Source organism: Lytechinus pictus, chromosome 7 (genome assembly GCF_037042905.1).
Source record: "Lytechinus pictus isolate F3 Inbred chromosome 7, Lp3.0, whole genome shotgun sequence".
Lineage (NCBI taxonomy): Eukaryota > Metazoa > Echinodermata > Echinoidea > Temnopleuroida > Toxopneustidae > Lytechinus > Lytechinus pictus.
The window spans coordinates 23,035,671-23,053,394 of NC_087251.1; the positions used below are offsets into that span (position 1 = coordinate 23,035,671).

The following is a 17,724-nucleotide window of genomic DNA, read 5'->3' on the forward strand; positions in this document are numbered from 1 at the left end:
AAATGACCAGTTTTGATTAGTTTCGGTCTCTTAAGTAAATTTCGTGAGTTACTACATTAGAATTTAAGGCATTAGTCAATAAAAATTGTAATTTTAGTGTAGCATTTTAACATCATGTGGATCTCAGCAGTGAGTTTTTCTTAGGGATGATTTTTTGCATCATAAAACATCTCTATTTAAATAATAACAATTTGTTCCTCTTCTCTCCGTAGTTGACTGTTCTGGTACAAACCCTTGCATGAATGAAGGTACATGTGGGGATGGTTCATGTTCATGCGTTGAAGGATTTACTGGAGTCTTGTGTGATACAGGTATAACAATGTGTTCAAAGTATATATATATATATATATTCTTTTTTTTTTGGGGGGGGGGTTCATGCTAATATTCTTAATATCATTTTTTTTTTATGGAATGAACTATTTTATTCTTTGTTTTCCTCAGACATGCTGTCTGGTGCAGTTAACACAAAATAAATAAGAGTGCTCTTGAGACAGGGTCGATATCAAATATTTTGTCAATACATTTTGATTACGTTGAAAATGTAACGCTTTTTTCTATTCTGTTATAAAACTGGCATTGCTGATATCAACACCAAGGTGATTAAAATCTATATTAAAGGCACTTTGCTATTCTATTATCTCATTGATATGATTGATTCTAAGGCCATTTTATTAATTTTCAGTCCTTATATCAAAGATATAAAAGGATACCAAGTATAGATGAGTTACGTCAAAATAATCAATTTATTTCCGTTTAAGCTGGAGTTGCTTGTAAAGTCAGAGTTTTGATTTCCCATGTAATCATGTTATGAAATGTATTACGATCAGGAAAACAGCAACTCTGGTGGCACAAATTAATGCCTGCATAATAGTAAATGTTTTATTGGTGACTTTTGCAATTGTTTTGATCCTGAAATGTGAGGATTTATTCAATTGAATGCCCATCAGCAATTAGAATATTTACGTTGCCCCACACCTCACCTTTCCACGCAATCTCTTCATCTCAGTGACAAAATTTAATTCGGTTTTTGTGTCAGCTAGACCACAATTTCTTTTGTAATGTTTATCTTGCAAAGATTTGAGATTGTTGTTGACACGTTTTATATCCTGCAGTTGACTGTTCAGGTGACAACCCCTGTAGGAATGGAGGTACATGTGGGAACAATACATGCACATGTGCAGCTGGATACACTGGAATTGTGTGCCAGTCAGGTAAGTCAAATTTATCAAAAGATAACATGATATGCATGAATGCCTAAGACACATTTGCCGATGTTTCTACATCTCAGGTCCATAATAAAGTATTACTTCACCGCAGAATTTCCACGGTCATGCATTGCATTTTTTTTTATTTAAGGAAGAGTGGCAGCGGCGTAATGAGTCTTTTTAGGGGCAAGACATGGCATGCAAGGCAAATCTTTTTGAAAAGCTGCGAAGCGAGCAAAAATTCCCTTTCGTCTCGCCTGCATAGCAGAGCGAGACTATAGGCGCCGGTCTTCTGACGGCGGCGGCGGCGTCGTCAACATCAAAATCTTAAGTTTTTGAAATGACATCATAACTTAGAAAGTACATAGACCTAGTTCGTGAAACTTGGACATAAGGGTAATCAAGTATAACTGAACATCCTGCCTTGGTCTCAGGTCACATGACCAAGGTCAGTGGTCATTTAGGGTCAATAAACTTTGGCCATGTTGGGGTATTTGTTGAATTACCGTCGCAACTTTGAAAGTTTATGGATCTAGTTCATAAGACTTGAACATAAGAGTAATCAAGTATCGCTGAACATCCTGTGCAAGTTTCAGGTCACATGACCAAGTTCAAAGGTCATTTAGAATTATTTTTATTAAATTGCCTTCGGCTAAAAAGTTATGCCATTCATAATAAAAGAAAACGGGGGTTACGTTTGTATTACCTATATTTAAAATTTAACAGATTTCACACATTGAAAGAAAGATGGAAAATGAAGAAGAAACGCGCAGAAAATGTTATGGAGACTATTTGAGGAGTGAAGGATTGCATTCGGGAAATTTTGAAGGTACAGGCAATTATTTAGTATTTTTGTGACCCTTTTAAAAAAGTTTTTACAATCCATTTCATGTATATGTCTTGAAACAGAGGTAATTCAGATAAGGATGGATGCGGTATTCAGTGGAGAAACTTTTTCAGAAGTCTTGGGAAACACCTCTTCAGATGAGTTTATGGCAGCTGCTGCAAGCTGGGAAACAACGGCAAGTATATCTACATATACATTTTGCTCATTATATGATAGAATTGATAAATCTAATTTGATGTAAGAGTCATTCTAGTCAATTATTTATGATTTTATATCCAATCAAATATGTAGACTGTCATGGTTCTCAGTTGTTATGTTGACAATTTTTTTCTCTCCAAGTTAGTTTTCAGGAATATTTATTGGCTTCAGGCTGTCAAAAAACATGAATTGATCAATGAACCGGAATCATAGGAAACACGAAGGGAATATTCCCACGGACTCTGCAGTGTAAAACAAATTAAAAGTTTCTCGAGTTAGGCATGTAAAGTGTACCTGAACAGTGACCATGTCTTATTGACTGCCTCTTGCCAACTCACTACTGGTTATTGACAAATCGGGTACCAAAGAATTTTTCAATGATGCCTTGGAATTTTAAAATTATGAACTTTAGAACTGGACCATAATGTTGACTGGGTATGAGGTGGTGTGGATGGAATATTTTTTTTTTGGCTTTGGAAAAGGCAGCTTCAGGTAAAGCAACTACTAGTAAGCCTACATATGTTCATGTATTAAAAATGAGATTCGATGTCAATAATGACACAATTCATTTTTTTTTTGGGGGGGTAGAACATGAAGATAAGTTTTTTCCGCGTTTTTTTTTCATGGTAGGTATTGATGTGCAACTATATATCAAATGATCAGACAATACTGCTTCATTGGACTTATCTGAAGTAGTTAAAATCCCAGTTCTCAGATGTGCATCCTTGGTTTTATACGAATTTATTTTTGTATCTTTCTTTGTGTCGACTAATAACGGGAACTGATGGTGTGCGGCCTTCAGTCTCAGAAGGGCTAGAGTAGACTACTGACACCCACAGTACCTGTGATCGTTGGACATGGGACACCAGCCATACACATAACAATGAATTAAGATGGTTTACTATGGACATTGGCCTCTCGTAATATACAACACATATAACAATATGCAGTACCCAAGACCCGCTTTTTACTACGCACGATAGAGCATAGTTCTCAAGACTATTTATTTTACACAAGGTAGTCAGGTTCTTTGACCTCTATTAAAGTTACACCCCTATTACAGGGATTCGCCCCCCCCCCCCGCACATTCCCGTCAAATATAATACACAGCCAGACTGTAACAATTAGCGATACCTATTTACGCCAAAATTCTGATAAATTAAGTTCTATTCTTACAGCTCACAACAAGTTACTGTGAAGACCAAGGATACTCGGAATCTGAATGCCCATTCACAATAAAGGTAGTCGGATTCAGCAATGGATCTTTGGTAGTAAATTACAATGTTTTTTACTCAAGTTCCGATGGAGTGGATGATAGTTTCGATCCTACCGAGGTCGTGATCATGGACGACAGTGGATCTACCCTCCCTTCTACATTTAGTCGTTTATCTCGTGAGTATTTCACTTCTTAATTCTTTCACAGAAAGATTTTATTTTAAGGACGTTCCACAGTTATATTTGTGCGCATTATGATCTGCGCATAGTTTACACTCTGCGCGCTGACGTCACAATGGATGAACAGGTATTAATTAGCTGCGGGTATGAGCTGATTTTTCTCATCTTCTGCACTTTAACTGCAGATCCGATGCGTTATTTCATGAAGCTAAAAAATTGAATTATTCCATGGACCATTCAAAAAAATATTCTCTACAATTTCAAAATACTTTACTCTGCAGTGCTGCCAAGAATCACGAATATTAGCCCGAGTTTGAATAAATGGTAGAGTGGTTTTGAATTTTTTCTTCACATAGATACTAAGCATTCGGCCCATTTTTTGTGTTTTAAAAAGCACATTTGCTCTAATAAAAATGCTGATAGTTTAAAAACAAGCACATGAACCCCTATTTTTTAATGTTTGTACCTCTTAGGTATACCTTCCTCTACAACTCTGCAAATTTTGGTGAAAATGACATGGATTTTGAATAAAGTGCAGCATTTATTGTACGTTTGTAGTTTGTTACTGAAATTTTACATTTTTCAGATTGGGATTTTGTTATCTTTTACGCCATTTTTAAGAACTGACAGTGCTGTTAAACTTAAAATTGCAAACAAATAGCACTATTAATAGATTCTCCATTCTAACGATACAATTATTAACTCTCTTGCGAAATTTGATGACTTTTTCATGTATTTTGAATGAGTAATGGAGGTTTAAACTCATTGTAGTAATCTTGGGCGGTCTAAAAATGCCAAATTCTTTTGAATGCGCAATTCTTAAGAACATCAATTTGGGTGAACTTTGAAGCTCTATAGCAAAAAATCAAGCACATGGACCTATGTTAATTTTTGCATATTTCGAATATTAAGGTTCTAAAGTATCTATGTGCAAAGTTTGGTGAAAATGACATGGATTTCACTTTAACTGTGGAACGTCCTTAAATGACACATGAAACAAGCAATCAAGATATTTCACATCAATTCAATAACGCAAATCTAAACTGTAATCTTCATGATGAAATGAATCCAATATATTTGATGAAGAAGCCGCATGATTTCACAATATGTACCCCAAAATCATATCAAACTGATCTTCTTTACATCAATTTACTTAAAATGAACAATAAAATATTGAGTGCCAGGCCAAACAAATCCCCCCCCCCCAAATATTTTATTCAAATGCATATCATAGTTCAAGGGTGAACTTTGAGAGATCTAAATAAATTGCTTAGTTAAAGGACAGTCCCGAGTTGCAAAATACTTTAACAAAGAAAATCCAAAATATGAACAGATTACATTCAAACAAGCCCAGATACTATAACAAAGATCATAGAGATATTTCTTAACCCAAATAATCAATGGAAAAGTTTAAATTGAAAGTAATAGTTTAATTGAAAGGTAACGTTTTAAAGAGAATCACATTCAGTCTCCTGCCATTGCAAAAAAATAAAAAATAAAATTATTTGCATAGCAAAAGCCTTTATATGACTGTGCGCATTGTATCCCTGACAAAGACGTTAGGATTGTGTCAAAAATTTGGAGAATACTTGGAAGTAAACTTTGTTGGAACTGCAATGCATTACTTCTTTGTCCCTTATATATATATATATATATATAGTATACACACACACACACATATAACTGAAATTTTGTGAATGAACTTGCACATGTTACATACTTCAAAACCCAAGGACATTGCAAATCATTTTAAAGCTTAACATTTTCTCATTCTGTTGGTATAACTCAAGAGGATTCTTCATTCAGGTATGACTAAGCAAAAACAATTTGAAGGACACCAAAAAGTAACTTGGCGGTTGGCATCTGAGTTTCAAAAAGAAAATTATGTCCAAAGCATTTGATATCTGCTTTTCAGTTTGATACCTTTTCATTTATTCCGAACTGTACTCATAAAACGATTGTCCATGCATAATTCACACCAGAATAACAGAAAGGTAAACATAAAATATGAAGCCCACCTTGAATAGAGTCTCCAATGGTGATGGGGTTTGGAGTTCCCTTTCTAAGAATTGAAAAAAGAAGTATAATAACATTGGAAGAAAATCATGTTGATAAGCTTTATCTTTTCTTTACTGCAACATTGAAAACTTGTTAACCTTTCTTTGAAGCAATTACAGCAAAATAGGTCTTTCCACCAGAATGAACATCGGGTGACCAAAGTGCCGACAATACACTTGGGCCAAACTTTCTACTACTATTTTGTAACTGATATCATTGAAGCCTTTGTTTTACAATAATTCTTTTTTCTTACTCTCAGTTACCTGTGGTGGGAATGTATGTGATGGCTGTGAATCGTGTCCCATAGGTAAGATCTTGTTTATGAATAAGTGCTTAGTTGTTTTACATTAGTGAATGTAAACAGCTCTTATTTATGTGGGTCAAAACACAATTCAATGTCTTCTATTACATAATATAAAACATTTAAATAACACTTGATATAGTTTCTAAGCCCTGCATACCATTACCCTCACTGATCAAGTGCTCAATCATTCAAAGAATACCTTCCCACCAGGTACCCGTTTACTACACTTTGGTGGAAAGTGGCACTGTCCTTGCCAAAGGATGCAAGATGTGAGTGCTGTATAGGGATACAGGAACAAATCTTCTGTGCCACAACACCTCTACAATCCCACAATCTATTACACAACAAATATTAAATCTTTCTTTATAAAAAAAAAACATTTAGGATGTCCAAAAATTGATTTAATACTTTACTTTTACTTGGTAAATTGAAGTCATATTACACTGATAAAACATACTGTATTTTGTATGGGAATTATAATATGATAATGGCTATTTCAAAGATTTCAAGTTATCAAAAAGGAATACTAAAAAAGAATACCTTTAAGAAACAAAGATGTAAATTTCACAACTACAAAAATGTATTATTTAGACAGAATGAAATTTTATCCAATTTATGTACTAGAGTAAATGGAAGAGTAGTCCTCACCTACCTACTTGTCTGGCATTTTTCGTTATCTGATAATTATTGCTCATTTTATAATGACAATACATGTCAAATACATGTCATGTGGTTACCTATTGTACATTGACATCACGTTTCATATCTTTTCTGACAAATGGTACTGTTTCCTTTTTCAATCCAGTTGAGGCTCAATGCAACAACTCACAGACCCCTTGTCAGAACGAAGGTATCTGCGTGTTCGGAGAATGTGTATGTGCCCCGGGGTACACTGGAGTTTTGTGCGCCAATACCAGTAAGATCTCCTATGATTTTAGTTTTTGCTTAAAATGTAGGCTAAACATCCAAACTTGAAAATTATAGTATATATTCAATAGATTTTGTATAGGCCTACGTTAATTGAATTACTGTATGTAACCCCTACACCTCCTCCACCTAACCCACCTTCTGAGTTGCCTAGGTTGTCGAACTGTTTCAGTGGCTCAATAATATAGCTCAAAGCGAAGAGGCGCTATCTGTTACAGTGCGTATTGAGTTTAGCAAAGTTTGCTTGCGCTTGCGAAATTTCTTCTAACCAATTAACAGCCTTATATATCTCAAATCTCCTAAAATATAAGGCCTTATCTACTGAAAATAATAAAAACATAATAGTGAATGATATGAATAATTTTGATTGGTGCATATATTCCTTTTTGAATGAGAGCACCGTTAAAAACCAATCAACATCAACAAAAGCCCCTCCCCATTCAGGGTATGAAATCCTCATAGTGATTAGTATTATGTAAAACAAAATCAACCTATAAAATGTCAACTGTAAAATGTACAACTTATAGGTATGCTGGTGGGGGAGAGGGGGTGCAAAGGCACAATTTACCGTTTCAAAATACCATCATAATTTCCCACTTTTCTCAAAAGATCCATCAAAGAATATGCCCATCCATTTTACATTAACGTTGTTATATATGTATATATATTATATTATGTACATAAATGTATAAACTTTCTTTTAATCTCAAAGTCATCTGCAGTTCAGAGACCCCCTGTCAGAATGGAGGTACCTGTGCGGATGGTGCATGTACATGTGGCTCCGGATACGCTGGAGATTTGTGCAATGCAACTGGTGAGATCCTTTGTTTTCATATTTCTTTTACTTGAATACATAATGTACATGTAGGCTTTCATAATACTAACCTATTTTGATGATAGTGCTGAAATACATAATACACCAAGGATGCTGACTTCTAACAAAATATTTAAGTCATAAATCAAGGAAGGTGGGGAAGACATTTCCAGTCCATGACAGATACTTTGACGTCTCTATCTGTGACAATTTTTTTTTTTTTTTTTCTGTGATGGAGTTATCTCCACAATCATTAGCAAAGTTAAAAAGAGTTTTAAAAGTTATAGTATTAAAATGAGGGAGGGGGGTCTCTTAACACAGTGGCATAAGTCTAAAATTCATTTTAAAATATCCATCAATTAACTTCATGTTTTTTTTTGGTCATTTTACAGCTGATTTCATAGTTCTGTTTATTCGACAAATGCACTGATTTCTTACCCTATAAACCTGACTTTGAAGTATCACATTCTGTTCAGTCAATGGCTTAATAGTTAATGAAATGACTTTCGGTCCCATGAGTATCTAAATATATGCAATATTCTTTGTTTTTCATCATTTCATCATTTGCTTTTGTTTCTATTGTGTTAAATTGCTTCGAAACTAATGTGCTTTTTAACTAATCAACTTGGTTTTGATTATTCATAAAAGACAACTCAATCAACCAATAGACTTTAATAAAGGAAATAGCAAAATTAAAAGCCCCCGCAGTATTGCTGAATGTTTAGTTTAATTAATTATATATTTTTTTGTATTTCCATACTTTCATTATTACAGTGAGGACTCAAGGGGTAAGTGAAATTAATCAAGTTAACGCTTGATCAGGGAAGAATTATAATACCGTTCTTTTTTTCATCGGAAAAAATGGGTAGAGCTGAGCTATAAATATTTCAAAGTAGTATACAAAAAAAATTCTTTAAAAAATCATCAATGTTATTAATAGAAAAATTCCCATGGAAACTGCTAACTTGGGGTAAGCAGATTTTCCAAAAATTGGCATATTTCATGGTAGAGTACAGCAAAATATGCAATTATGCAACATGAATTTTAGACAAAGTGATTTTTTACAAAATACATACAGATTTGGTGACTAAAAGAGTGACCAACCAACTTAAATATGATTGGGCATGAATATGAAAAGTAGCACTGTCACTTTTCAAAAGTCACAAGAGTCATGTTAATGTCACTATGCCGTCATTAAATTTACCCAGTTAACTTGGGATTTTCAAATTCATTACTAAGAATGTTCTCTCAACAGTAGTGCATGTATACAAGATTCTATATTCAACAAATTGTGACCATAACTGATTTTGTATGTCATTGTCACATACACTGGATTCATCTGGATTGAAAAGTGACAAAAATAGCCTTTGTGTGTGCTCACTAAAATGCATTCCTTGACATGTCACTAAAAAGTCTGTCAGATTAAATTGCTAACATATTTTGAATAACAGTTATTATATCTCAGTTAAGAGGAACTTACTAATACCAGTGTCTATAACCATGTTTTTCATTCTCTTGTCATTAAAGCCCATCTTTGCTTCCCTCATAGAGGTTTTAGTTCTAACTAAATATATAACTAAATAAGTACAATTTATAACAACAAATTGTACTTAAGTTTTAATTCTATTTTAGCCCAGAACACGACAGGGATATAAAAATTTATGCCTCATTGGCAGACATGCTGACCATATCCTAAAGTAATAAATCTGTTTTTAATCACACATTGTAATAACATCATTATTATTTTTTTCCTGGCAGGATCTGCAATGCTACACTTGTTCTGCTAGTAGTGTAACAGATGATTGTTCTGCAGCAATTGGAACTGATTCTGAAGTAACACCCATGACATGCTATGAGAACCAGCGATGTTGGGTATTAAATACTTCACATTTTATTGTTATGCTTACATCTTATGAGTGAAAATGCATGTCTTTTGAGGACCTCTAAATGTTACTTGCATTTATCAAAAAAAAAGTTTCCCTTGCTTTTGTTAATTTTTAACAAATAGTCAATTGATGAATATATGTGTATTTAGAAGTGTTTTGACATACCCGTCTTAATTAGCAGTAAAACAAGTCCAAAAATCCAGTCCCAGCCCTACCCTCTTATACACAAAAGTTATTCAGGATAAAAACAAAGAAATACAGAATTGTATTATGTCAGAAATTAGGCTTCCACTACCCTTTAACCACCCCATTCTATTTTTCATCATTTCAAATGTAGTGTCAAAAATTTACTGCACATGTATGAGCCCATACTTGTATTCACCTTTCAAATGACAATTAGTTTCATGACAATACCTCTCCATCCAGCCATATCACATCATAATGTGTTCTTCTCTAAAATGTTATTTTTATACAAAGCCATTCAAGGTCTTTCTTTTTATCATCTATATTCAGTATCATACCAATCCTGTCAAGCTATAAATGAGACCAAAATTAAATCTCTTGCCCCATGTATACCAAAAATATTCATGTCATTTCATAAATTGCATAGATTTCTCCTATAATTCCACCTCGATCCCCTCACACTGTTTCATTCTATTAATCACATTGTCACAAATTTGTGTGCCAATTAAATTAACAGACATGATAGAGTAACATATTCAGTTTTCAAATGACACAAATTTCATGAAAATGCTATGTTAAACCAAGATATTGTTATGGTAGAAGTGGTACTCTGGGCTGAAGATAATTATATAAATGCTGAAAATCTCATGAAATTTAGAAAACAAAGTTACTGAATTTCAAAGTTTAGCAATATCAGGTAAAAACAATTGCACACTGGCATGAATATGCAATAGGTGGGCTGATGATTTCATGTCGCCACTTTCATTTTTTCTTATATTACGTGAAATCATAATCGTTTCGTTTCACATTTTGCCTGATTTACTTTAAATTGGTTAAAATCATATTTTTTCAGCTCGAAGTACCCCTTTAAACACAATAAATTTCAGGTAGCATAACAAAGCCACCTCTTACTGGGCCGAGAACATAAATGACAACAAGACGTTTATGAAAACTTGCAAACCTCTTACAAAAGTTCAAGTCAAACAACTATGAAACTTCTATGTTCCTTGCAGACCGAGCATTACGAGAACTCAACACATACCAACATTTGGCGTGGATGTACTGATTCGATATGCAGTACCGAGAACAGTGATGGACCTTCTTGCCTGTCGACAGGGGATGGAAACATCCTATGTGTTTTCTGCTGCGAGGCATCTTTGTGCAACAATGACCCAAGCTCTGGCAACACCATTTCAAGTTCTGTCACTAACACTTGGTTGGCATCTCTTATTTCTTTGATCATCATGTATGCTACTTTTAGAACCTAACTGAATGAACTGAAAATAAAATACAAGCTATATTTCCTATCTATACTCTCCAGTCATTGTGGTAGATCCAGTCAGACTGGATACAATACCACTTCAGTGCCAGCATTGTTTAGTGCACATTGGTCTGATTTCTCTATACCAGATCAGCATGTGATACTACCTGGCAAAAAAGTATGATATAGGCAACTCTGCCCCAAAATAAATCTAATAGGAAATGCAGAAATTAGAAATTTTGACTTAATTATGGTTAAAATATATTTTAGTATGTGGTGTAAGAATGTATTCAAATTAGATAATTTTAGAGGTAGACATAACTGTACTTTTGAAGCTATCATAATTTTGTGTTTGAGAAAATTACTAACAGCAGAATTAATTTACACGCTTGTAAGCATAATATTCATATTTTAGTGACAAAAGCCAAAAAAGAATATTTTAATCAGCCACATAGAAAACAAGTAACAGAAATTATATTTTTTTTCTTCTTTTTTGTTCTTTAAATCAAGAAAGATCAGTCAAAAGTCATATATGATATAATGTAAGTTACTCATATATGCTTCAGAAGACAGTTATTCTAAAAGGAAATTTAATGAAACAATAAGTCTTGTTTACCATAATTAATGGGTGCCTTAGATTCTAAATCATATACGTTTGTAAGTTCAGATTATACAAATAACAGTCAGGATTATGAATGTGTACAAGAATTAAAATACATTTAAAGGAGAATATGAGGAGAGCACCAGTTATTTGTATTTCAAAACAATTATTGAGTATGGATACTAAAAATAAGTTTAAATAATTGCATTGAATTATTATTTCTCAGAAAAGAAATATATATTTTTCATCATTTATCATTTCTTCTATTGTATAAATGTATAATACAGATTTTGAGTGCTAATGATTTACTCCTAAAATAAGAATGGTTATCACCTCCGTCCTGATATTTTTCAAATTAAAAAAAAATCATTAACATAATTCTATGTTCATGTCTAATTGTAGTATGTATATTTTGAAAGGAAATGTAAAGAAACATAAATGAATGAGAAAAGCACCCTTGTAACATATGACATTAGTAACTTTGTCGTATAATTAAACTTTAGAAACTAACATGCAGAATCAATACAAAATATTCATTTGGTTGAGTGTCTTTATTATACAAAATACATTTTGGAGGAAATATATCAAGAGAAATACATTATAATCGAAAAAGAAATGTAATTCATGGTGTGATATTTTATTGAATGAAAATTTCCAACATTCAATAAGTAACATGGTTATCCAGTAATAATGCATTTCAACTACCTTTAATAACCCCTTTCATGTTTGATATTGCATTCAAGATTGAATGGAGGGGGGGTGTAATTATTTCCATTTTGTTCTTTTTAGTAAAAAAATTCATTTTTTCAGTTAATATGTGAAGAATACATTACTATTCAAATCAACTTTTTCAGAAGTGTGTGAATCCAATTAAAACCTATCATAAGAAAGGAAATGCAAAATATCCCAAATTTTAATTTGCATTCTCTCAATTAACCATGGGCAACATAAATAAGTCATCATGATTGTTTAGCAAATATCATCTACAGAGTAATCCATTATTATTATTAATTGTACGCGCTATGGTACTTTTTGTTTTTAGCACCTCTAAATATCCATTATTATTAATAAATTACACAATTTTATATAACTTTCCATCTGTAAGCATCTAAAAAGCTAGCATAATACCACCACATGTTGAGAGCTAAGTTTGATGTATCTTAGGAATGTGTAATAATCAATAACCCTGGATGTATGGTTAAACAAAACATCCTTTTTATTTGGAAGTGGTTGCAATGACATGATGTATATATACAAATACAGTAACGATTAAGAAATTCTGCATGTTGAATATGGAAGAGACAAAGAACTTATTTTCAAGGTAATGCATTCAGCTCCAACAAACTTTAATAATTCAAATGAAATCCAAATAATTTTAGACAGAACAGCCTTCTTTAGAGTTATGATAAACAAATAATCATGGTTCGTTTATCATGTAACCCAGAATAAGTTTTGTTAGAGCTAACTGCATTACCTCATCAATATATACTTTTTGTATGTGGAGTATGTATAGAGATATTTACTCTTAAAATCAATCTGTTGTAATAATATGGAATCCTTTACTTCTTACCAAACCTTTCCTATTTTATGCTCTATCACCTTGATTAGTTTCTGTCTGGATTTGTGCTGCATGTATGTAAGAAATATAATTGTAAATACTTCATATTATGGGCATATTCTCTATGATCGATTAAAGGCAATTACGTGATTACTTGTAGCTTTTTCAAACCATAAATGTTAAACGGAATCGTTGCAGTTTTTTCCCTGCTCGTGTCATTTTCATAAAGCTGTTTGTAAGGTATGCATGTCTTTATAGATGTAAGGTGACCCGTTTTAGTGCTCACAAGATTTACCCTTGAGTTGAATTTCTGTTAGCCCTACACAAATTCCGACAAATTATTAGCTTTGTATTCAGATGCTTGTTGATGACAAAAATTTAATCCACAAAAAATTGGTTTCAAGAAGATTGGGAATCTAATTTCGCAATCAAGAACATGTTCCTGCCTTGCATAATTTACAAACAGCTTTATGAAACATCTATCAGAGCTCTGAAGTTGATAGATTTCAAATAAATTCACAATCAATATGTGCTATCAATATTAAACATTTTAGGGTAGGCCCATAGTGATGTAAAAGTTATGTTGCACTGTCTGTTTTCATTGAAACAAATGCATTGTAGTTCACCATTAGCAAATCAATTCATAACAGCACTAGAATTGCACTTGGTTAAATTGAAAGAAAAAGACAAACCCAGAATTAAGTAAATTTCTCATTTGTTTTAAAAGTTTGTCTTTTTCCTTGAAAGTATGTCCCATTTTTTCTGTATTTTACTTGTATTCAGATTTAGAATATAAAGCAAATAATCTCCTTTGCGTTTAGGTGCAGAGTAATATTATCATTCCTCAGTGATTTGAAGGTATTGGTTATTTTGCTTCAGTTCAGCTGAAGAAAGATAGCTTCATCTGGATTACCTTGGAAATTATATTTTGTCTCATTACCTACACCAAACAGAAATTACTTGCTAGTAGATGTTATTGATTCTTTCACTAAATTTGACAAGCAAGGGCGCCTTCAAATCTTGATTGTACATATAATATAGATGTTGTATCAGAAATCATGAAAAATTGCTTTGTGTTCTTCGCAATGGATGTACATATTCTGTGATAAATAAATTGTTATATTTTATATGTAATGTCAACTCATATTTCTTTAATATTCTCATTAAAATTTGGATTGAAGTGTATATAATCAATTACTTAATGTTCATTTACTTGGATTGGAGTGTTGACAATTGTTGATATGCATTGTATTTAGTATTGTTTATATGGTTAAAAACATCCAGGAAGAAACAAATAATTTGGGAAGACCTGGGCCTCGTCTTACAAAGTTACGATTGATCCGATCAATCGTATGGATGGCCAGCAACGTCAACAACTATTATGCATGTTTGTTCAAAATATTTTTTAGCTATGATTTATATTCATGTATTCATTGTTTTCTTGAAAATTCACTGCGCTTCTCTTTGCATACAGAGGACATTGTGCAAGTTTTTTGTAGAAAAAAATTATGATACTGATGGATTTCCATAGAGTTACGATTGATCGGATCAACCGCATTATTATGGTAACTTTGCCATCCAATGGTAACTACCATGGTAACAATGCTCATCAGCCAACCAAAATCAACGATTCCATGTAGGTTACCATTGCATGGCAAACTTACCATAATAATAACTTTTATGCAACAGGGCCCAGGTTATTTGTACGTTTTTACTAAATGCCTTTCAGGTTCAATTTTTTTAGGACTTCTGTTTTACAATATAAGGTAACAGTTGGAACTTACGGTTCAAATATTTTATAATGTCAAATCAATAAATCAGATTAGGTTTTATTGTTTATTTATTCTTTACAGAGTGAATAAAAAAAGTTATGAATATGTATAATTTTGAATTTATTACAAATATAAGTACATAAACATATATATACATGTATATATTTAGAAAAATTAAAAAAGTGTAAAATTCATTCAAGTTCAAGGATACATTGAAAATCATGAAACTATATATGCTCAAAAGCCAATCAAATTCAAGGATTACATATAAGTTATCATTGGATGACAGAGTTACTATATAATAAACTTTTATGCAATTGGGCCCTGGTGTATTTGATATCTCAAAAGTGCATTTAAAAAAAAAGTCAATATATCAAATTGCCAATGTTATAGGGAAGATCGTACAATATATAACCCGTTCCATTTCATACCTTGGACTTTTCAATACATCATCGATATGATTAGTAATACTATTTCTGAAGTTTTGAATCTTAGTTTATGATGATAAACCAACCTGGAATCAGAATTATAATATGTAGAGTGTACTGTAAGGTAGACTCACTCAAGGGTTCATTGCATGCCGCCGCGCACATAAAAATCAAACCATAGAAGACGTGTGTTGTGGACACCAGAAGTGGGATCGCAGCACGCGCGACCCACTAGTTAGAAATCCACTGCCAAACGCGGTTCATGGTGCGAGGTTAGTATACTAATAATAACCTCTCAATAGGTGTGAGTGAGGTAGACTATACCTTGAATTCCCTCAGATACTTAAAAACTTTGAGATTAAAGTCTGATCCTCATTCCCTTGAGGCTTAAAATGGGGATCCCACTCGATCTCATGGAATCATCTAATATCTGAAATGTTGTTCACTAAGCCCTTTTGAAGTCAACTTCACATAAGACAAGTGACCTGGGCTGGTATTCAATTCCATATGTAAGAAAGAAGTTTCAGTACTTTACTCAGTATTCTGCTAATTAAAATAATTAACCATCATTGTTACTTATTGTCTTTTTGGCAAGTATTTTGTTTAAATCTATTTCAGCCGCCTCCTTGGCTTAGAAGTCTGGCTTACATGCAGTTTACAAACGTACAAATACGTGTAGTAGTACACAGATTCGGTTTTACATTTAATTTTTTTCTGATGTGAAAAAAAAAATGATTGAGAATCTGATAGCACTTACATGTAAGAACGAACCATTAGTAATATGCAAAGTCATCCACAAATTGCGAACATCTATCAAAACTGTCCAACAGCATAGACAAAACAATGGCAGATCAAGAAAACCACTGAGAACTTTTGCATGTAGCAAAGCAGATATATTATATGCATCTTTCATTAAGGTGCCTGATCCGGTGACACAACACTCCAGGCTTAATTTCGTCTAAGATATAGGGTTACGGTTAGGGATGCAATGGGGTGTTATGTAAGGTTAAGGGTAGGGTATATTGTTAAACCCAGGGTTGAAGTTGGTCGTTTGATCAGTGTGTGTGGAATTGAGAGCGGAGCAATTGTCACCAGGGCACCTATCATAAAGCTGCTGCTCATTGCACAAAACATCCACACTGAAAGCTTGGTATCTATGATTAAGAGATGTTTCGGTATGAAACCGATGAATGCATCTTTTGTTCAGTTTACTGATCCAAATGCTACCTGACATCACGCTGTTGGCAGTTGCTCATTGCACAAAACATCCACACTGAAAGCTTGGTATCTATGATTAAGAGATGTTTCGGTATGAATCTGATGAATGCATCTTTCTTTCGTTAAGGTACCTGATCTCAATGCTACCTGACATCAAGCTGTTGCTCATTGCACAAACCATCCACCTTGAAAGCTTGGTATCTATAAGCAAGAGATGTTTCGGTAAGAAGCTGATGAATGCATCTTCCACTCGGGTACCTGATCCCAATGCTACCTGACATCGAGCTGTTGCTCATTGCACAAAACATCTACCTTGAAAGCTTGGTATCTATGATTAAGAGATGTTTCTGTATGAAGCTTGTACATGCTGCCCAAAGCCCCATCAGGGTGACTGTTTGTATAGAAGACACGACGTATGCGAGAATGCACCAAGGCCATAGCACACCTATATACCACATCAAAATATTTTTTTATATTATTCGAGAGAAGTGACCCTTTCAGGATATGAATTCAATAGTATTGTGTTCATGACATGTTTCTTTTATTCAACTGGATATTTATTAGGTTTAATCAATCTTTATAATGACCTATGGCCATGATATCCCCAATTAGATCAATGTCACTCATATATGCATACTTAGATGAAGTTTGAAGGTAAATCATCAAATGTATTTAAAGTCTAGTTATCACAAAAATGAAAAAAAGTACAGACAGCCTTCCACAAAAGAAGGATAAAACTTGTTTCCAAAAACATTATTTTACAAAACCACATGAATACACATATAGCAATAGAAAATGCCTTCATTTGTAAAAGATGTCACGTAAGTCATTTTGAAACAAGAGCTCTATTTCTGATCACTAAGGATTTAAAAAAAGTAAAATAAAGTATTAAAAAAACTCATTGGAAAAAAAGTGAATTTGTAAAGTCATCCCCCAAAATATAGAGGGATGAATTCATGAATCATGACCTTCATTGAAATGTGATTCTTTTTTTCTTTGAAATTAAGACACTGCCCACCAAATAAATAACTATTCAAATGTTTTAATAACTCATGCATAAAGCAGGCAT

At 33.1% G+C, this 17,724-nt stretch overlaps 2 protein-coding genes across 9 annotated transcripts in view; one reads left to right on the forward strand and one right to left on the reverse strand.

The window, feature by feature from the left end:
• LOC129265378 (neurogenic locus notch homolog protein 1-like) overlaps positions 1 to 11,587 on the forward strand; it is a 68,250-nt gene extending 56,663 nt beyond the window's left edge. For all 7 annotated transcript variants that reach the window (XM_064102241.1, XM_064102243.1, XM_064102246.1 and 4 more), the window contains 10 exons: positions 213 to 311; positions 1,113 to 1,211; positions 2,115 to 2,227; positions 3,429 to 3,642; positions 5,963 to 6,010; positions 6,813 to 6,923; positions 7,647 to 7,748; positions 8,523 to 8,536; positions 9,507 to 9,620; positions 10,831 to 11,587. In XM_064102241.1, the coding sequence (XP_063958311.1) occupies positions 213 to 311; positions 1,113 to 1,211; positions 2,115 to 2,227; positions 3,429 to 3,642; positions 5,963 to 6,010; positions 6,813 to 6,923; positions 7,647 to 7,748; positions 8,523 to 8,536; positions 9,507 to 9,620; positions 10,831 to 11,085 (1,169 nt within the window). In that variant the 3' untranslated portion in view covers positions 11,086 to 11,587. The remainder of the gene's footprint in view (positions 1 to 212; positions 312 to 1,112; positions 1,212 to 2,114; positions 2,228 to 3,428; positions 3,643 to 5,962; positions 6,011 to 6,812; positions 6,924 to 7,646; positions 7,749 to 8,522; positions 8,537 to 9,506; positions 9,621 to 10,830) is intronic.
• The window catches only part of LOC129255615 (probable inactive tRNA-specific adenosine deaminase-like protein 3), a 30,082-nt gene continuing 16,214 nt past the window's right edge, over positions 3,857 to 17,724 (reverse strand). For both annotated transcript variants that reach the window (XM_064102248.1, XM_064102249.1), the window contains exon 9: positions 3,857 to 17,100. In XM_064102248.1, coding sequence (XP_063958318.1) covers positions 16,926 to 17,100 — 175 coding nt within the window. In that variant the 3' untranslated portion in view covers positions 3,857 to 16,925. The remainder of the gene's footprint in view (positions 17,101 to 17,724) is intronic.